The sequence below is a fragment of the Nerophis lumbriciformis genome, linkage group LG12 (assembly GCF_033978685.3).
Source record: "Nerophis lumbriciformis linkage group LG12, RoL_Nlum_v2.1, whole genome shotgun sequence".
Lineage (NCBI taxonomy): Eukaryota > Metazoa > Chordata > Actinopteri > Syngnathiformes > Syngnathidae > Nerophis > Nerophis lumbriciformis.
Genome location: NC_084559.2, coordinates 23,978,615 through 24,000,645, shown reverse-complemented (window position 1 = coordinate 24,000,645; position 22,031 = coordinate 23,978,615). Strand labels below are relative to the sequence as shown.

At 38.1% G+C, this 22,031-nt stretch overlaps 1 protein-coding gene across 6 annotated transcripts in view; it reads left to right on the top strand.

Moving 5' to 3' along the window:
* The first annotated feature begins 35 nt into the window (after positions 1-35).
* The window catches only part of gapvd1 (GTPase activating protein and VPS9 domains 1), a 49,004-nt gene continuing 27,008 nt past the window's right edge, over positions 36-22,031 (top strand). For 3 of the 6 annotated variants that reach the window (XM_061986123.1, XM_061986119.1, XM_061986118.1), the window contains exons 1-8: positions 36-183; positions 12,291-12,507; positions 13,692-13,959; positions 14,044-14,616; positions 14,709-14,792; positions 14,880-15,014; positions 16,253-16,445; positions 16,985-17,065. In XM_061986123.1, coding sequence (XP_061842107.1) covers positions 12,323-12,507; positions 13,692-13,959; positions 14,044-14,616; positions 14,709-14,792; positions 14,880-15,014; positions 16,253-16,445; positions 16,985-17,065 — 1,519 coding nt within the window. In that variant the 5' untranslated portion in view covers positions 36-183; positions 12,291-12,322. The remainder of the gene's footprint in view (positions 184-12,290; positions 12,508-13,691; positions 13,960-14,043; positions 14,617-14,708; positions 14,793-14,879; positions 15,015-16,252; positions 16,446-16,984; positions 17,066-22,031) is intronic. The other 3 variants (XM_061986122.1, XM_061986121.1, XM_061986120.1) reach the window with 1 other exon arrangement.

Here is a 22,031-nt window from a genome sequence, read left to right as displayed (position 1 = left end):
CTTAACAAGCACTGCGCATGCGTGTTGTCCTCGTGATGACAGCAAATGACAGCACTGTTCGCTCCGGCTGAGCCCACGGAGAGACGGCCAGCCGCAGTCAAACAACCGCTCTCGCTTGAGAAATCTCACGGTCCGCTTTGTTTGGCGCCACGGCGACACAACAACATCTGAATTTTAAGTTTGGTAAGTTTCCCGATTCATGCTGTGTGTTTTGTTGGTCTTATTTTGGCCACCGAGTAGCTTGTAAACCTAAGCTGAGCTAAACTAAGCTAAGCTAAGCTAAGCTAAGCTAGGTTAGCTCGTAGTTAGCTTTCCGCACCACTTTGATTAGCCGCGCACATTGCTAAACATTGGCCGGCTAACCAGCCTCCACATTGTGTCGTCCAAGGTTATTTCACCAAATTAGTGCTGATTTTGTTCTCCCCCTGTCTGGTAGCAGTGGACCGCCGCGTCGGTTCTCTCGGTGTCCCCCATAGCTTATTGTGATTCTACGTCAAGTTGTTTTGCTCGACTTGACGTCTAACTAAACATTCAGGTTATGTTATCAAGCTAGTTAACTTCTGCATCAAACTCAATTCTACACATAATATATTATACATCATTGTATGGTAAAGGTGCTCCATACACACGCAGGCGTCTTGTGCGAAACTGAAGTGAAAGTATTGTTTCGTTCCATTGTATACCGCTTGTCCATGAATTGATTAACGTGGACCCCTGACTTAAACAAGTTGAAAAACTTATTCAAGTGTTACCATTTAGTGGTCAATTGTACGGAATATGTACTGTACTGTGCAATCCACTAATAAAAGTCTTAACCAATCAAGTCCCAATCAATCAATCAATGTTTATTTACATAGCCCTAAATCACAAGTGTCTCAAAGGGCAGCACAAGCCACAATGATGTATACAGTCGTGGAATCAACACATTATTATGCCTAATATTGTTGTGATGCCCCGCTGGATGCATTAAAAAAATGTAACAAGGTTTTCCAAAAATAGAGCATGAGGAGGTTGAGGTGGGGGGTTAGGGGATAGCGGGGGTGTATATTGTAGTCCTGGAAGAGTTAGTGCTGCAAGGGGTTCTGGGTATTTGTTCTGTTGTGTTTAGGGCTGCAACAACTAATCGATTAAATCGATTAAAATCGATTATAAAAATAGTTTATGTTTATGTTGTGTTACGGCGCGGATGTTCTCCCGAAATGTGTTTGTCATTCTTGTTTGGTGTGGGTGAACAGTGTGGCGCATATTTGTAACAGTGTTAAAGTTGTTTATACGGCCACCCTCAGTGTGACCTGTATGGCTGTTGACCAAGTATGCATGGCATTCACTTGTGTGTGTGAAAAGCTGTGTATATGATATGATGTGACTGGGCCGGCACGCAAAGGCAATGCCTTTAAGGTTTATTGGCGCTCTGTACTTCTCCCTACGTCCGTGTACAGCGACGTTTTAAAAAGTCATACATTTTACTTTTTGAAACAGATACCGATAATTTCCGATATTACATTTTAAAGCATTTATCGGCCGATAATATCGGACTGCCTATATTATCTAATATATACTAGTGGTTAGAGTGTCCGCCCTGAGATTGGTAGGTTGTGAGTTCAAACCCCGGCCGAGTCATACCAAAGACTATAAAAGATGGCACCCATTACCTCCCTGCTTGGCACTCAGCATCAAGGGTTGGAATTGGGGGTTAAAATGACCAAAATTATTCCCGGGTGCGGCCACCGCTGCTGCTCGCTGCTCCCCTCACCTCCCAGGGGCTGAACAAGGGGATGGGTCAAATGCAGAGGACAAATTTCACCTAGTGTGTGTGTGACAATCATTGGTACTTTAACTTTAATGATATATACTGATATATTATCTGTGTTATGTGTTTTATGTAGCATGATTGCGGCAAGTAAAATTCCTAGTTTGTGAACCCGTTCTCAAACAATGGCAATAAAAACTCTTCTGATTCTGATATATTTATAAAATATATATAATATATAACAATTACCATGTACAGTATTACAGTATATGTAATAGCTGCAGCATAAAATAGAGAGTCGATCCAGCAGAAAATAGACATTATAAACAAAGAGAGGTAGCTAACATAGAAGCGGTCAGGTAATAGACAGAGATCATCTATTGCTGTATGGCGAGTGACTATACAGCTGGATGGAGTGCGGAATGAAGGAGTTCTTGAATCGAACACTGTGGGAAGGAAGCTGAAGGAGCCTGTTGGAGTATGAGCTCCGCTGTCCCTCAATTGTCTGGTGGAGTGGGTGGGCAGGCTTGTCCATGATGGCGAGCAGTTTGTCCAGTGTCCTCCTGTCCCTCACTGACACAAAGGCCTCCAACTGTGTGCCAATAGTTTGGCCGGCTTTCCGGATCAGGTCGTCAAGCCGGTTTAAGTCCCTTTTGCTGGTGCTGCTTCCCCAACAGACTACTGCAAAGTACAGGGCACTGACCACAACAGACTGATAAAAGATCTCCAACAGCTTGCTGCACACATTAAAGGACCTAAGCTTCCTTGGGAAAAATGGTCTGCTCATGCCCTTCTTGTATACAGCTTTGCTGTTGTCCTTCCAGTCCAGTCTGCTGTTCAAGTGGACTCCCAGGTACTTGTACTGTCCCACAAGTGCCACCTCCTGGCCCTGGATCTTGATGGGCTCCACAGGGATCATTCTCTTCTTTAAGTCGATGACCAGCTCATGTGCTTTAACACTAGAACCACACACTACCTCGCCTTTATAGAGTTTCATTTCTTAATTTTGATTGACACTTGTCAGAAAGGTAGTAAGTTTACAATGTGTTTATCATTGTAATAACAACCTGTCTGATACTCCACAGCCATACATACAGTACATCCAGAAATTATCTATAGCACTTCACTTTTTCCAAAATGGAATAAATTTAATTTTGTCCTCAAAAACTACAGACAATACCCCGTAATGACAATGTAAAAAATTTTTTTTTAATTTTTGCAATTGTATTTTAAGAAATCACATGTACATAAGTATTCACAGCAGTTGCTCAATACTTTGTTGATGCACCTTTGGCAGCAATTACAGCTTAAAGTGCTTTTTGAATACGATGCCACAAACTTGGCACACCTATCTTTGGGCAGTTTTACCCATTCCTCTTTGCAGCGCCTCTCAACCTCCATCAGGTTGGATGGGAAGTGTTGGTTTTCATCCAGGATGTCTCTGGACATTGTTGCATTCATCTTTCCATCTATCCTGACTAATCTCCCAGTTCCTGCCACTGAAAAACCTCTCCACAGCACAATGGCCTGGTGATTAGCGAGACCTGGTTTTCTCCAAACGTGATGCCTGGCATTCACGCCAAAGAGTTCAATTTTGTCTCATCAGACCAGAGAATTTTGTTTCTCATGCACTGAGAGTCTTTCAGGTACATTTTGGCCAACATTTTACTTAGAACTGGCTCTCGTCTGGTCACTCTACCATGCAGGCCTGATTGGTGGTTTGCTGCAGAGATGGTTGTCCCTCTGGAAGGTTCTCCTCTCTCCATAGAGGATCTGAAGGAGTGGCCATCGGGTTCTTGGTCACCTCCCCGATCAGACTAAAATGAATGCACAATGTAGAGAGCCATCCTGGATGAAAACCAAAACTTCCCATCCAACCTGATGGAGCTTAAGAGGTGCTGCAAAGAGGAATGGGAAAAACTGCCCAAAGATAGAAGTGCCAAGCTTGTGGCATCAAATTGAAAACTATTTTTGAATATGCTGCCAAAGGTCTATCAACAAATTATTGAGCAAAAGCTGTGAATACATGTGATTTAAATTTAAATTTTTTTTTTTATACATTTGTAAAATAAAACAAATCAAATACTTTCTCATTGTCATTATGGGGTATTGTGTGTAGAGTTTTGAGGACAACAATGAATGTATTCCATTTTGGAATAAGGCTGTAACATAACATGTGGAAAAAGGGGAGCGCTGTGAATACATTCCAGATTCATTATTGTTTTGGTGCACAGTTCAAGCTAGCCGTCAGGTGCAAACGTCTAATAAACTAGGGGTGTCCAATCTTGTGAGATAATTTTACAACAAAACCTACTTATTTTTTGGTAACATTTATTTTTATAGCTATTTCAAATCAAACAAACTGAATACGCTTATTTTGTCAGAACATTAACAATATGGTACAACAACTCATATTTTGCATCAAAATTATTGCTGTAAAATGATCAAATGTTTTAATCAGATTAATCACGTTTTTTGAATTTGGAATAATCATGAATAATAAACAGGTCACGTGCATACGGTAATTTAAATAATAAAAAAAAGACTCAAATATTTGGACACCTGCTGACATTTTACTGTCATAAGGGAAAATTGTAAAATGTTTTAATTAAATGCATGTAATTTATCTGCTAACAGTTTTAGCTAAAGTCCTGTCTAGTGCATTTTGAAGTGAAATTTGCCAGTGAGCACACACCAGTCGGCATCTCCTCATTCATCTTTGCACTGACGTATGCATTGACCTGATTACTGACCATATAACAAGCTGCACCGCCTTTAGGTAACCATCCGCCATTAAGGTAATGGAGCATGTGTAGTCAAAATTATTTGCGTGATTAATCTGCGTATGTACGTAATTAATGCCATATTTTTGGCAATTAATCCCATGAGTTAACTTATTTTTGACAGCGTTTTATAAAACTAAAAAACATTTTTGTTCATCTCGAGCTTGTATTTCAGTATACATTTTTTTCTGGTGTATCTTGCATTACAAAGTGAAACATAAATGCTGTGAAATGATGCTTTAATATTTCATATTGTACTCACTGACACAGTGCAGGTCAGAAAAACAGTTGTTTACCTAAATTTGTAAAACAAAACTCACTCTCCCTTATTGGTATGTGAACCTTATTATATGCACACTTTAGTATCATCATAATACATATTATATACATATTATATCATGGCTGCAATCTACCTAATCAGGTAAAGCATCAAGACCTTTAATTTGATACCTTACTCACTTTCCCTACTCCAGTATTAAGGAAGTTACAGTAACTTTTGTTAGATGATGATATGCTGGCGTTCCATATTGTTTTACAATTGACACATTCACGTTTGGCTTGACTAACCGTCGTAGCGTGGTGCGTTTGGTGACACTCTGGAAACATGGATTAATACTTTATGCTACAACTTTATTTGGATCCATGGTGAATTATTTTTCAGCTGTACGCACTACAAAAATGCAGAAACTCAGTCACCAATGTGTTTTTGATTTAACTAAATACTACAACTGAGACAGTTTATGGAAACTGAGACATGCGCCCTAAAACTGAATCATGCGAGAACCTTGGGCAGGGCAATATATGGACCAAAACTGATAGTGCAGTATTTTTAGTCCGAATGGCGGTATTCGATATATACCGACCGGTATCTTAAAAAAACGTGCAAAATTCTTAAGGTTGATAGTACTCAGATAATTTGTGTTGTAAGTAGTAATATGTTGTTTATTCTTATAGAGTAATTGTTTAGCCATGGCTGTAGGACATTGCTCCACAATTCAGACTACCTATACTTTATGCCAGGTTAAGTAGGTATTATTCAGCCATGTTTTAACCATTTTGCTGCTTCTTGACATGTAGCAGGTTGCAATACACTTTGCTTTAAATAAGGCACTCGGAGCCTCTTCAAAGGCTATAGTAAAGTAGTTCCAAACTGTGAATCAATTTGGTTATGGAATACCTCGTACGTCCTGTAACTTTTCCAATGAATTTGTCCAGTCACTCACTCTCAATAACACACTCAAAAGTGGCTCAGGCAGATTTTGGTGTAGCTAAGGGAACGTGTGTAGCTCAGGCCAAGGTTGCTTACGGATAGTGTCAGGAATAATGTAAAAAGGAATTTACAAGAGGAAGTTGGAATATCGCCATGGTTACCTATTGCTTGTGTTTTAAGAGATCATTTGAAACTTTAGTGCTGTGATGTTTTTTAATGTGAATATTCAATTTTGTACTCCCTCTGCCTTCTTTTCCATACATTCTTTAGAATGTTTGTCATTTGCCGTCAGTCTTCCTAGATTTTCATGTTAAGAAGTACTGTTCCACCATAATTGGCATCATTGACACGAAGCATTGACGGTTGCAGTTACCCTTTTGTATGGTTTCTCTTCTGCTATGCAGTTCCTCTGTGGCATCTGTGAGTGTCTCACCACGTAGTTTAATGTAGTTGTTAGGCCTACTACTAAAGCTTGCTTCCACAGGAGGCCTTGAGGCTGTTCACCTCCCAGCAAGCCACCTAATACTATGTTGTTTTCTCAGTTCCGTCCAAATATGTGAGGAATGTACTTACTCATGAGTGCAGAAGTGGAAGTTCTTAATCCACATCCTACCCGACTGGTCATCTGTCAGTAATGCCTATTCAAAATGAAAACAAAGGATACATTAAATCATCTTTATTTTGATTTGTGTGTACCGTTTACCCTCAAACGGTTATCCCCTTACTCTCCGGCTGGATTTGCATTGAAGGTCTAAAGCCCCCTTTTCTACTGGATGTCTAGGAACGTTCAGTCTCCCGTAACCATTGTTCCCAGGAGTAAACCGCAGAGTTGGAGTTTAGTTAGTCTCAAGTCTTTAAGGATATACAAGTCCAAGTCGAGGCTACAGTCAATTCAAGAGACAGGCTGTTTAAGTCAATTAGAAAAAAAATTATATTTATAGTCTGTTTACTTTGATTAATTGTTTGAGTTGCCATCCATCCATCCATCCATTTTCTACCGCTTGTCCCTTTCGGGGTGGCGGGTGGTCTACCTAATACAGATGTAAAAATTCGGATATCATGGAGTGTCCAGAACTTTACATACGAGGACATACAGTAGTTTCCGCACGTCTATTTTATCAGAGCACACATGAGAGCAGTAATGCGTGCCGTCATCTGAGTGGTGGCGACTTGCGGAGTTTTTTTTGTCTGTTTTTATTATTATTATATTATGTTAAAAGTGCAATTTAAATGTTACTGATGTGAATTTATTAGGAGAAAAGAAAGGTTATGGCAAGCGTAACATTTTTTAAATGTAAATTATTTGACCTAACATATGCATCATGGCTAAAGTGTGTTTAAAAAACAAAAAATGCATTGTATTCCTTTTAAACCTATAAACATGTGTAACAAATGACTTTTTAACGAAAAAAAAACCTGGCAAAATAGAAAATGAATTTCTACTTACAGACATATACTCAGCAAACAATGTGGCAGCAAATATTGGCTGTCAACTTTGTTTTACTAGACCAGTTCAATGCTGTGCAGTGTGTACTGACTAGCTATGGAAGCCTGTTGCTCAAACCTCAAACTCTAATTTAAAATAAACAACTTAGTCAATGTTAAGTGGAACATGATTGCCATCCCAAAAGGGCAGCACCTATATCACCTGGAAGGCAAACTGTACCGTCCCTTCTCTGTCAAGTCTTAAAAATGAAAACAGATATCCTAAGTATTTTATTTGTGTCAGCCCACATGTATTTATGGCAGGGCGCACAATCGTGCAGCTTTACTACTGAGTAACATACAACACAACAGGCACAGGGTTTCCCCCTAGACACACTCAATACGACATCAAATAATTTGCATTCCCATGAAAACAAATCTGTGTTATTAGTTATTCGTATTGACATACATTTTTCTGATATCATTTCGCTCTATTTTTTAAGTGTTGCTTCTTATTGTGCAATGCAACACAAGCAGCACTATATTCTGCCCTCCCTGAATGATGGAATTTAGTTTGCCAAATATGTAAACAGTCCTTTGAATTAGAGATAAAAAAAAAAAAAGCACTTAAGGTGATTTATTGATATTCTCCACAATTAATTCACTGGAGAACTAAACACGCAAAAGGAAATACATCAATATACACATGAAGTGCACTTTAGGGGTGCAACCATTTGTTGGAATTTCGGACATCTGGACGATGCAGTCTCAACTCTGTAAGATAGTTAGCTTGTTCCCTTGCTTGTTAGCTTACAAGTCAGTGTGAGACTAAGTTGTGTGAAAAATAAATAACTATCGTTTAGACAAAGGTTGCCAGCTAAACTTTGTCTAAATCAATTTAAGTACTTTTAAAACCAGCAGCATTTTGCAGAGCATTAAAGAAAGTCGCAATAACAAACGTTAATATCACACACAGATACAAACATACAATCTATTAGGTTGCTAAAATGTTAATAATTACTCAATGATACAATTCTATGCATTGAGTCTACTAATTAATGAAACTGACAGGAGTTAATCAATAACTAATAACATACCTGTTTGCAGCTTTTAAACAATCATCACAAAATGCTTGTTTATTTTTTTTGAGCGCGTTCGATAGTTTTAGTGTTCTATCGTTTTTTGTTATTGTTGCTATTTTAATCGTCCTAATTTTACATTGAAAATTATACTTGGTTTCAGCACTGGGCCTGTCCTTTGTTTTTAAATGGAAACACGTAAAATAGTTATTTTCATTTTTGTAACAGCCGAATGAATGACTAGCATAGTTAGTGTAAATAAATATTCATGAATTAATTAGTCATCTTTGTTGTTAGCAGGCCTATGCTTAACATATTGTAAACTAAATTTAAAGTCGATGTCAGATAGGGTTGTACGTTATACCGGTATTAGTATAGTACCGCAATACTAACGAATCATATTTGGTACTATACCGCCTCTGAAAACTACCGGACTTGGCATCGGATTGATACACAAATTTGTGGTATCATCCAAAACTAATGTAAAGTATCAAACAAAACATTTAGGGATTATTACATTTTAACAGCAGTGTAGATAGAACATGTTAAAAGAGAAAGTAAGCAGATATTAACAGTAAATGAACACGTAGATTAATAATTCCTTTTCTACCACTTGTCCTTAATAATTTTGACAAAATAATATAATGGAAAATGACACAATATGTTACTGCATACATCAGCAGCTAAAGTAGGAGCCTTTGTTTGCTTACTTACTAATAAAAGACAAGTTGTCTTGTATGTTCACCATTTTATTTAGGGACACACTTGCAATAAGAAACTTATGTTTAATGTACCCTAAGATTTTTTGTTAAAATAAAGCGAATAAGGACATTTTTTGCGGTCCCCTTTATTTAGAAAAGTACCGAAAAGTATCAAAATAATTCTGGTACCGGTACCAAAATATTCGTATCGGGACAACACTAATGTCTGAAATTGAGCCACTGAATTTGTGTATGCTTTACAATTTGATTAGTCGACTAATCGTTAAGATAGTCGATGACGAGTTGTCTATCTAATATAATTTATAATATTTGTTAGTTGCAGTCCTAGTACCGTATTTTTCGGACTATAAGTCACAGTTTTTTTCATAGTTTGGCCGGGCTCCAGTGTGATTTATATATGTTTTTTTCCTTCTTTATTATGCATTTTCAGCAGGTGCGACTTATACTCTGAAAAATACGGTACATACATGTAGAAATCACATTAAATTAATAATACAGTTGGGCAAAAACTGAAAAAAAGCAATACAATTATACAGGATGAAGGTTGGCTCTAATGCAACTAGTTTAATGGTAACATTCAATGAACAAGCTAAATGACAGGCTAAAGAAAACTAGCAGAACGAACTTGTACGATCCATCCAGTTTCTATACCACGTATCTTAATTAGCGTCACGGGTAATGTGGAGCCTATACCAGCTGACTTTGGGTGCAAGGCGGGGAACACCCTTGACTGGTCGATAGATAATCGGAGGGCACATATAGACAAACCATCATTCACACTCACATTTATACCTGTGGACAGTTTAGAGGCTTAATCAAGTAATGCAGTAATTAACTTAAAATACTTTTCTTTTGAACTTTTTTTTTTGTCCCCTTACTTTTCTCGAGTGCCACCTCTGTTCGAGGGTCGGTCAGGTGTAGTGCTTATGCTGACATTCATGTGCATGTTTTTCCAAAATAAAGCATAGAGGACATTTTTTAATGAATTTTTTTTAAAGTTTCAAGCTAGTGCCAACTAGTGTCTGGATAAACAAGGTGGCGCCCGAATGTGTGGCACGACGTTTTGCCCTCTCTGTACTTCTCTTTGTGTTGTTTGTGACAAATCTCTCAACTCACATCAACTCTCTGCTGGTTTATGATCGCCAAGCACTTTTAGACATCAAATTACATCTTGAGTCACTGGCTAACTTTAAACTGGATGGGCAGAAAACCTATCCTCCCCCCCAGCTTACCTTCTGTGTAAATAGGCTCTTCCTGCAAGACGACGACGGCGCAGATGCCAGGGGAAAAGCAGCGGCCGCCTGGTCAAACGCCAGGTGGCTATGACAGATGAATATCCCCATTCTTTTTAAAAAGGCCAATGCCTGCAAACAACTGCCAGCCCCTCTTTTTCTAGCTGTGAGCGGTGTATATTTGTGTTGTTTCACTCCAGCCCCCTACTGTGTGCAGTGATTTACCGCCCACCTAAATATAACAAAACATTTTAGAAATGGCTTTTCTGAGTTTTTGTCAAGTGTGGCACCTAACTTAATATAGATGTAATTGTTTGATACCTCAACGTTCATGTCTGCTGTCCTCTAAAGCTGCTCTCTAATTTATATACGGTACTCTCCTGAAGAGCAGAGAAACCTGCGAAACAGGCTTGTAGGGATGACATTTAATCTGTGTGTGTGTGTGTGTGTGTGTGTGTATATATATATATATATATACATACATACATACATACATATATATATATATATATATATATATATATATATATATTTATTTATTTATTTAAAACAAGCACAAAGCGGTGACTCTAGATCTTCTGAGGGAAATCCATTCATAGCTCATCACTGTGTTTAATTCTGCATAACCAATTACATTTGTCAGGCACATCAAGTCGAATGCTGTGGTTGTCTATTAGCTGTTGTACACGGCCATTGCATTGCAGCCATTCCCATTCTGAAGCAGTTTTAAATTATCTAATAGTCTCTTTCCCTTTCCAGAGTCCAAACTGTGTTTGCTTCGTTAACAAGCCATACGAGACTATTTTGCAAAGTATTCTCCAAGTAATGATTCAAATTTCATGATGTTGCGCTCAGTTTGCTTGCCATGGCTTTCTGTAGCTTAATAAAGGTAACAATTATTTACATATTCTCCAATTTAGTGATTCAAGTGCTTGTGCGTTCTCTTCCTTATATTTGATGACACGGTTGTTGTTGTTGTACAGCTCTTTTTCTTAAAAACATGAATTTTTGAACATTTGTGGCCGAAAAGTTGTGAGTAGTAACTTTATTTTTTGTGTTTTGTTACTGTACCGTAAATGAGCTAAACAGTGAATTGTTATGCCCCTATAAAATGACATACAATCTCAGTATTGGGCACAGATGGTATCTTGTCCTTCAATTGTAGATGTGACCTTTTTTCTCTTAGGTTTTATGTCGTTGAAAAAATGTTTGTATTTGAATTTAATTTGAACACCTGGCCTTAGTAAATAGGGACTGGGCAGAAAGTGTGGTTACTGTCACAAAACTGGCATTGCTCAAGCCTTTCAATCATGTGGACATGTGGATATAAAGACTACAGGGGAAACATGGTAAAATAAAAGAGTTAATTTAAGGATTACAGGCATTCGATCACAGGCGTCAATCTAAAGGCCCGTCATCATTTTATGTGACCCCTTAAGACCTGGAAATAATGCGTGTCAATAAAATACTTCAACTTTCTAGAATCTAGATGGATGTATTTCAATTGTGATGCATCTAAAAATAGATTATTTCCCCCACCTCTACTGACTAATATGAAGCGACCTTCTGAGGGCTATCGTGACTGCGATGTGGCCTACAATGAACATTAGTTTGACTCCCCTGCATTAGATGGATGAATTGCAGAATCACAAGCAAACAAGTCAACATACGTATGGCAATGAACGAAACGTAACCAACTACCATTACATGAGTTAGTATGTGACGAAGAGGAGTAGTAGAGAATAATAGTCTTTCTTTTTCCCTTCATGCAAATCTCCTGATGTTAGCATCCCTTTGACATTTCTATTATCGTCATTACTTTATATTTATTTATTGCATGGTGTCACAGCATGCTGTGACTGCATCATTGACTCTAATAATTTCTCACATTTGTCTATGATAAGGATATCCTAACATGTATTTGTCATTAATGTTGTGTTCTACTAAAAATCTGTACATTTATTTTTGAGCGACATTCCTCTTTTGTTATATAATTTGGATATTCAACATTTTCAATGAATAACACATTTCTTCCAAAAGGTTATTGCTTAGATAATCTAAGTTATCTTTCTCATCCACTGTGTCGTAGGTCTTTGCCTTATTCTGTGTGAGCAAGTGAAGATGGTGAAGCCAGACATCCATAATCTGGCCCACCACCTGAAGCAAGAGCGGCTTTATGTGGCATCCGAGAAGCAGCTGATCCAGAGGCTAAACAGTGATGTCCTGAAGACGGCAGAGAGGCTTTACCGGGCAGCCTGGATTGCCAAGCAGCAACGGATCAATCTTGATCGTCTCATTCTCACCAGGTCAAATAAACCTTTAGAATCTTCACTTAATAAAATATAAATTGTTATATTTTGATATGCATTTTGTTGACACATTGTAACTAAGTACCACAAATATGACAGCGACTGGCGAACGAACGCAAAGCCACTTCTAGGCCGGCAATCCTCGCCAAGATGGCGGCAAAAAAAACGAAATTTCTTACAAATATCATCACTGGAAGACGAGGATGAGCTAAAAATGCTAAACTACACGCTGTAGGAGGATATGCTAATTTATTTAAATTTTCTACAATTTAGGGGATTAAAGTGGCTTGTGAAATGTGCATTCACTTCCTTATATTTTATGACATGGTTGTGGTTGTACAGCTCTTTTACTTAAAAAAATAAACTTTTGAACATTTGTGGCTGAAAAGTTGTGAGTAGTAGCTTTTTATTTTTGTTGTTTTGTTACTGTACCGAAAATGAGCTAAACAGTGAATTGTTATGCCCCTGTAAAAGTATATACAATCTCAATATTGAGCCCAGATGGTATCTCGTCCTTTAATTGTAGATGTGACCTTTTTTGTCTTAGGTTTTATGTCGTTAAAAAGATGTTCGCATTTGAATTTCATTTGAACGCTGATACTACAGTGGTTAAATTGATTTTTATTCATAATCAATTTATGTTTTTTTTTTATTGTTTGCGAACTTGGGAAATAAGTCCCTGGACATGAGAGAGCTTTAAGGAAACAAAACAAAGGATTTAAAATAAGATTCAATAGTAGGAAATAATCGAAATATTTATTTTATATTGTTACACATGTTAGGTGCTACATTACTCACTGAGCATGTGTGAATGACGTGGTGGTGAAGCAGAAGTGACATGGTTGTTTCGCGGGAGTGAGCCTTTGTTGTCGTGTTGCAGTGGTTGCAGTAAAGTCATTAAAACGTACATTTGTTGTCATAGTTATTGAGCCTACAACACCGCCATCTTGTATTTTTGTTTAATTATAATTGTGATCAAAAATTAATGATTATTACAATCCTAAGCCTTATGTCAATACTTTTTTTTGTCACTGTCGTGTGTGTGAATGTTTTTATGACCATTTATTTTTTTAGGTATTTTTATTTGTACTGCACTGATGGATGGTACTACATTTACTTTTTAAATACAATGACAATAAAGGGACTCTATTATGTTATATTCTATTCTATTGTCTTCATAGTGTGGAAGCCTCTCCAGCTGAATGCTGCCAACATGCCAAAATGCTGGAAGACACACAGTTTGTTGATGGCTACAAGACTCTGGGCTTCCATGAGACCATGTATGGTGAGTTCCTGGCCCGGCTGAGGGAGAACCCCCGACTGGTGGCATCGTGCTTGGTGGCCGGAGAGAGGCTTAACCAGGAGCACACTCAGGGGGTCATCCACACCGTCTTCACCTCACTTTATGGAAACTGTATCATGCAGGAGGATGAGAGCTACTTGTTACAGGTTTGGTCTACTTCTGTAGTTATTGCATAACCAGTTTGAATGTATCTGATTAAATACAATTGTTGGGATTTTCTTTTTGACTAGGTGTTGCGGTACCTAGTAGAGTTTGAGCTAAAGGAGAGTGACAATCCACGGCGACTACTGCGACGAGGCACATGTGCCTTCAGCATCCTTTTTAAGCTCTTCTCGGAGGGCCTTTACTCAGCCAAACTCTTCCTCACTGCCACCCTCCACGAACCCATTATGCAGTTGCTGGTGGAAGATGAGGACCACTTAGAAACAGACCCAGGCAAAGTGACGGAGCGCCTCACTCCAGTCCAGCAGGAGCGCTTAGGAGAGAAGGGCTCTGAGGGCTACAAACAAAGAGTGCAGTCGGCTGTGGAGACTAATGAAGCAAAGCTGGTTGCTCTCGTCAACAAGTTTATTGGTTACTTGAAGCAGAACACCTACTGTTTTCCCCACAGCCTTCGATGGATTGTGTCACAGATGTACAAGACCTTGTCATGTGTAGAAGGTCTGGAGGTGGGTGAGGTTCGTACTATGTGTACGGACCTACTGCTGACCTGCTTCATCTGTCCGGCGATTGTTAACCCGGAGCAGTATGGTATCATCTCTGATGCTCCCATCAATGAAGTGGCTCGTTTCAATTTAATGCAGGTAAGTGGCATGGTAAAAAAAAAAATCTAACATTTTTAGAAGCCACTTTGTACTGACTGTCTATTTAATGCTTTATCTTTTCATTGATTCAGGTTGGTCAGCTTTTGCAGCAGTTAGCAATGGCTGATAATGATGCAGACCCTAGGCGGAAAAGCTGTTTGTCCAAATTTGAAAAAGTAGGAGTGCACCTTTTGGTTTCCTATAAAGCAAATGATTGGTAATCTTTCAAAGTAATTTATTTTTGTACTTCTTGTTTTATACAGAGTTGTGTTGCTGCTTTTCTGGATGTTGTGATTGGTGGAAGAGCAGTGGAGACACCACCAATGTCCTCCATGAATCTTCTAGAGGGTTTAAGCCGGACTGCAGTCTATGTTACACATCATCAGCTGATAGCACTGGTAAATAATTTAGCTGCTGCTCCATGGCGCAAACTATAAGGTGAAAATTATTGGAACAATTATTCAGACCTGAAGAACAATTTTTTTTTTAGCGTGGCAACGTATTACTCTGAGGTTTCAAATTATCACAATAATTACGATTAATTATAGTCTTATTTAGCGCAATGTATTTTTCAATCTCTAAACTTATTATCTCTGTGCCTGCACATTTCCTCGCTCTCTTCTTGTACTTGACTGAGAGTAACAACGCTACCACCATGCTACACAAAGGTAATATGCACTTCGAAAAAGAGGTCTCACTCTGTCATGAAACCTGACTGGTGATGGTAGTGACTTTAAATACTGGGATAAGATTAATTCTATCTAACAAATAATGTAAAATATTCATAATGAACTTAAAGAAGTATCAAAAGTGGTTTGTATGAGTTTGAATGTCTTATTTTTTTATTTTATTTTTATTAACATAACGTACATTTCTGTATTAGACAACATATAGATAAATGGCGTCACTTCCGGGTGTTTTTTGACACACATTAAGCTGCCTTTATAGTAATTTAACACATCTATACATCAATATAGGGATATATTACATGTACAATGGTGTGTACGTTATATTTAAAACCAGAGCACACTTACATGGAGGAACTTAAACACTTTATATAGACTTGATGTTTTATTTAAATAAATAAAAGAGACTGCGTCCGTTTTAAAAACAATACTTTTCCTTATAAAGCCACTTTTTTGTTTAATTACTTATTTTAATAATATAATAAATACAAATTCTAAATTAGGGGCTTTTTTCAAAAAAAAATTGGTGACATTAAAAGAATGTATTAGATTAATTAAAGATAATAATTAATTAATGATTCATTTTTTAAATTGCTTGACAGCACCAATTACTCAGTTTGGCTGAGAATTGAGCTTTGGCAGGTCAAGTGAAGGTACATTGTATTCTTAAACATACCAAGGCATGTAGTGCTATCATCCACACATTCCCTGTGATTCCTGTTGGTTTCTGTGAATAAGCCTTATACAGTCAGTCATACAATTTGAAATAATATTTAATACCTTTGAATTCTTACAGACTACCAGGGTTTGTAATGTAAAATGTTTTTTAGGAGCTATCTCTAGAAGTTGTTCAGTTTTAACTCCTTCATTGCTATCTTGCAGGCTTTCTAAATATCTCTTATTTAGAGTGTGGTGATTTCAACAAAGAATGCAATTCTCTTCATGCTCAGGTGGATTTTGTGCGTGGTGTGATGGCTGGGGACCACCTTCGGGAGGAGGAGCACATGGCCTTGGAAACCCTGTTGGCCAATGTACCCCAATCACAAACTGTGAAGAGCAATAGTCTGGAACTTACCCCTTCCAACACCCCACAGCTCTCCCCTGCTAGCACTCCTGCCAACAAGAAGAACAGACTCCCCATAGGTACCTATCTTTTACAATTTATTTATTGGTGTGCTGACTATGATGCAACCACTACAGTCTTGATGTGCAGATCTAAGGGGCATTTTGCTCGCACGCGTCGAAACGAGAACTGAAGGATCAATTATAATCTTTCTAATGAGAAACAAAATAAACAAGCAGGGCAGTGATGGCTAGTTAGAGGCCTTTGTTTTTATAGAGAGTTAATGAGCTTCTCAGCTTGTTATGAAGATAATTAGCATGGTCTGGATTGGGGCTCAATTACAGAAATGACACCCAATTAAATTACCAAATATAAATGAACTCAACTGTGATTGGAATGGGTGGAAAAGATGCTCTGACTCCCTTCATTAGTATTTTCAAGACAAACGCTTCAATGGCTACTCCCTTTCAATTAGAACTAAACCACTTGCTTCTGAAATATGATCTTAACACACAATCTTGCTACTTGAAATACTGTTAAATCAACGTGTGAGAAATATTCTGTACTCTGTATTCTATCTTGTTCTTTTTTCTCTCCTGTGCTGCCAATGAATCACCAGGACAACACTTAGCTGCTATTACATCCTGGGACCCCACAGCCACCTCCCTGTCTGCTCACATTCCATTAGTAGCCCCTTTTGGTGGGTAACCTGTTAGTTGCATTGGACATGGAAGTTATTCATCTCAAGCAGTGGTGTCAAACTCATTTATTTTGAGGGTCACATTTAAGTTATGGCTGCCTTCAGAAGGCCGCTAGTGACAGTAAAGATATATGAATATAAATGTACAATTTCCTCATGATAATATTGCACAATAGCCTATGCCAGGGGTGTCCAAACCGTTTGATCGTGGGTCCCATCATTTAAAACGAAAGTATGCAGGAAGCTGCTTTAATACGTTTTGTACATTAAAGATGCAACAATGTACATCAGTCAACGGTAAACCAGTGGTTCTCAATCTTTTTTCGTCAATTATAAAACTTGGCTCTCCAAATACCACCATAATGACCAACATTCGAATACAGTAGCATAATAAGCCTAAGTACTCATTAAAAGCAAGGCAAAAGTCCTATTCACAAGTATATTTAATATATTTGGCCACTGTAACATCACACAGTTTGAACAGTAACATTGTGTTTGACTGTAGGAAAATAAAACACTGTAATTTACTCAAGTAATTATTTGGTGTACCACCAGATGGAGCCCGCTTACCAAGTTTGAGAATCACTTTGCCAAACTATTTGGGGAAAAAAATCATAGTTCGCGCTGCCATTGTGTTGTAAGTGACAAAGCAAAAACCAACATTTCTGATAAGCTGCTACTTCTTTCCCAGACGTTGAAACCTGTGTTTTATAAAATGCTGCGGCTAATTTATGGATTTTCCGGGTTCACAAGCCTTGAATTTAGCCTCGTCACATCAGACCAATGAAATTGCCGAACGAGTCACAGTGGACCAATAAAATTGTTCACATTAAATCAAACGCACTATGAACTCTCCCTCATTTTGGAGAAGACATGACAAAATGCTCACAACTCGCCCAAAGAAATTCTCACTACCACCAACAACGGGCTTTGAAAGTCCAGACCGCAGTGCGTGGCAGAAAAAAGCACAAGCTCAGAGGCAACTTGCTTCGAAACGAAAGTCTCGCTGCTGAACGAAGCCACCATGAGTCCCTTCAACTGAAGAATTTGGCCCCAGAGCACAGGAAGAAGAAAAAGAGAAGGATGAAGACCGCACTCACTGGTAGGCTGTAAGAATGTTAGACACACTATCTTTTGTTACATTTGTGAATGAACACAAGCGCAAAACAAGTGTACTCTACAGCTCGGAAGTTATTGTAGTTGTTCGATATATCTAATACACCGAATAATAAATAATTTTCAGAACATGTCAAAGGCCAATTAAATAACTATCTGTGTACTAAAACTTGCCCACGGACCACACTTTGGACACCCCTGACCATGCATTTGTCTAATATATATTTTATGTACAAATTGATGGACAACTGTTTTTGAAATCATTAGTTAAGGTAACTAGCAGATATTTAAATATCTATGCATTTATTTGAGCTGTCGACCAGATATTAAAGTTTAAATGATATACAATTGCATTCAGTACAAGCAATTTTCCTGTCAAAATTGAAAGAACAATTACGTTTAGTAAGAAGAAGTACTCTATTGACACACATTATTCCCAGGATTTTGCAGCCCACAAAAAAAATGTGGGCCAGACCTGACCTCCGTGCCTTGAGTTTGTCACCTGTGATCTGGTGTGTGTCCAGCTTTGTGTTAATTACACTTTTTAACAACACTGCATGCCCCATAAGAGTTGCCCACCCTTGCTGTTCTTTTGTACATGCATTTTCTCCCTGATTTGCACCATTTGTTTAGTCTTTATTATAATTTTAACTGTGCCTTTTTAGTTTTCATGAACATATGACATCTAAAATGCCATGCCCCAAATAATGAAAATGAAAAACATTAGGTTGCATGTTTCACTAAGGTACAAGTTGAACATTTTGTTGTTTTTAAATCACATATTCCACTATTTTCAAGTTGACTCTTGTACACAAGCAATGAGGTACCATCTACACTAACACATCCATTCCATTGGGTTAGTTATACAACTTTTCCAAGGGTTCTGATCATTTTTGTCAGCACGCCGTAAAAGTCAAATGCCAAAAATGGACAAACGTGCGACCTCATATTCATATACATTTTGAATCAATTTGAAATCTTGCTAAATATGCTGAGGCTTCTCCTGTTAAAATCAAGGTGTTTTGACAGGAGTAGGTAGACATGCGTTTACCTTCTCCCGTCAAAACCATATATTATAGCAATTCTAGTATTAAGTACTGAGTACTAAAAGTTAGGGCTGTCTTCGACTCAGGATTTTAATTTATTAAGAGAAATAGGGTTATTCATTTAGTGGCCTGGGGGCCAAATCTGGCCCGGAAATGACACCACACCAGCTTCCGAGTTGAGTTCAAAACATGGATGACAAAAAATTTTTCAGCAAATTCCTAAAAACACTACAGTGCTCTTTTTGTATAGAGACGCACGAGACGAGCCTCGGTCACGTTTCCCCATGTAGAAACATCCTCCCAACACTACTCGTAAAATATTCCTAATAGCAGATAAATAGACAGCTGAAATGGAAAGCAGATATAAATTACTACCTATTACTCTATAAAAAGTATTTGTCTGCACCAGTGGTTCTTAACCTGGGTTTGATCGAACCCTAGGGGTTCGGTAAGTCGGCCTCAGGGGTTCGGCGGAGGTCAAAACACACCCGACTCATCGTGTAAATACAAACTTCTCCCTATCGGCATATTACGGATACGGCAACAGCTGACTGGTTTGCAGGTGTGTAATTTGTTGTGAGTTTATGCACTGTGTTGGTTTTGTTTGAACAAGGTGATGTTCATGTACGGTTCATTTTATGCACCAGTAAAAAAACATGGTAACACTTTAGTATGGGGACCATCCATCCATCTTCTTCCGCTTATCCGAGGTCGGGTCGCGGGGGCAGCAGCCTAAGCAGGGAAGCCCAGAATTCCCTCTCCCCAGCCACTTCGTCCAGCTCTTCCTGTGGGACCCCGAGGCGTTCCCAGGCCAGCCGGGAGACATAGTCTTCCCAACGTGTCCTGGGTCTACCGGTCGGACGTGCCCTAAACACCTCACTAGGGAGGCGTTCGGGTGGCATAATGACCAGTTGCCAGAACCACCTCATCTGGCTCCTCTTGATGAGGAGGAGCAGCGGCTTTACTTTGAGCTCCCCCCGGATGGCAGAGCTTCTCACCCTATCTCTAAGGGAGAGCCCCGCCACCCGGCGGAGGAAACTCATTTCGGCCGCTTGTACCCGTGATCTTGTCCTTTCGGTCATAACCCAATATATGTTCCCCTATGGGGAACATATTCACCATTAATTAGTTGCTTATTAACATGCAAATTAGTAACATATTGCCTCTTAACTAGTCATTATTAAGTACTTATTAATGCCTTATTCAGCATGGCCTTATTATAACCCTAACCCTAACCAAATAACTCTAAATTAAGTAATTGTTACTTAGAATATGTTTCCCATACTAAAGTGTTACCAAAAACATATAAATTTGTCTTGAATTTGAAAAAAGAAAACATTTTATTTTTCACTAAAGAAGGGTTCGGTGAATGCGCATATGAAACTGGTGGGGTTCGGTACCTCCAACAAGGTTAAGAACCACTGGTCTGCACACAAGTCTTTTACTAAAATCGAATCTTCAACTATTTGAATACAGCCCTCGTAAAAGTACTAAGTATTGTTCGATTTCAGATAATTATTTTTCCAGAAAATTGTCGGAATTCTGAATTTTATGATTTCACAAATAATTGACACATCAGAAATTCCACAATAAGCAACAAGCTGTCCTACTTAAAGTTCAAATCTTTGTTTCATTATGAAATAGTTGTTTCATTATCACCAGGAACTCACACAAGGAGTGCATTCAAAATTCACAACCCGGTCCTTGGTGCAGTTATAATTTTGAAAGATAGCTTTAGACTGCAGGGAAAAAAAATCTACCACAGTATTTCATTTTGATACGTTTTATATGACAGATGCTTGGAGCAATCTGTCAATCATTGGTAACCTTCGCTCTCATTAGTAGTCACTTTGCCTCAAAGTGGAAATTAGATTATCGCAGTACCTGCCAAGGATATTTTGCCTGTCCTTGCTACATCTTATTCACTTTAAATTGTCTACTTTTATTCCCCCTTGTTTCTATGAAAGATTGTTTTAATACTCAATTCCTGTCTCCTGGTTATTCATATGAAAGGTATTTCATTATAATTCAGCAATATTCACAAATAGTGTGAAATATTATGAGACAAAGAAGCAACTTACAGTATATTATAGTGGGCTGTTGAACCTGTACAGTATTCCCTCTATGGCCCAGGTTACGTTCCAGGCCCTTCACTGTAGTAAATGAATTTCCACGAAGTAGGGACGTTATTAAGTTTGTCATTTTTATGAATATTATATGCATATACTTTCTTAAAATACACATTTACAAAGATGATGCACTTTAAAGACTTCATACACTCAGAAACCTATGTAATTTTAACATAAAAACTTGAATGTACTCAATGGTATTCACAATCCGTGATGCACTGAGACCTCAGTAAGTGAGGCGTGAAGTGGCAAGGGAACTCATTATACTGGATATAGTTTTTTAGTCATAGTGGTAGAAAAGATACCATGTATTTATTGTCAAAGTGTGCATGCAGTACTATCATCCTTATCATTAGAGAACATGCATGTGTTTTTATTTCAAAATAGTTGTAAAAAATGTTTAGGCACACTTTAATTTAGAGTACATAATATTTGAACGGATCTAATACAGATAACACAATTTTAAGTGTTTCATTCGTGATACTTCCATTTCATGCATTTTAAATGACCAAACCAAAGCGCATTACATTTCAACAGTCCTGATTCACTCTTTTCTGTATCTTTTATATCCACATTTGATGATAATCTTAATATAGCTATTCATTTGCCATAAGAAATGTTTTAGAGTTTTCAATCCCTCTGTTATTTTCTCATTCCTTTCTAACAACCAATCAG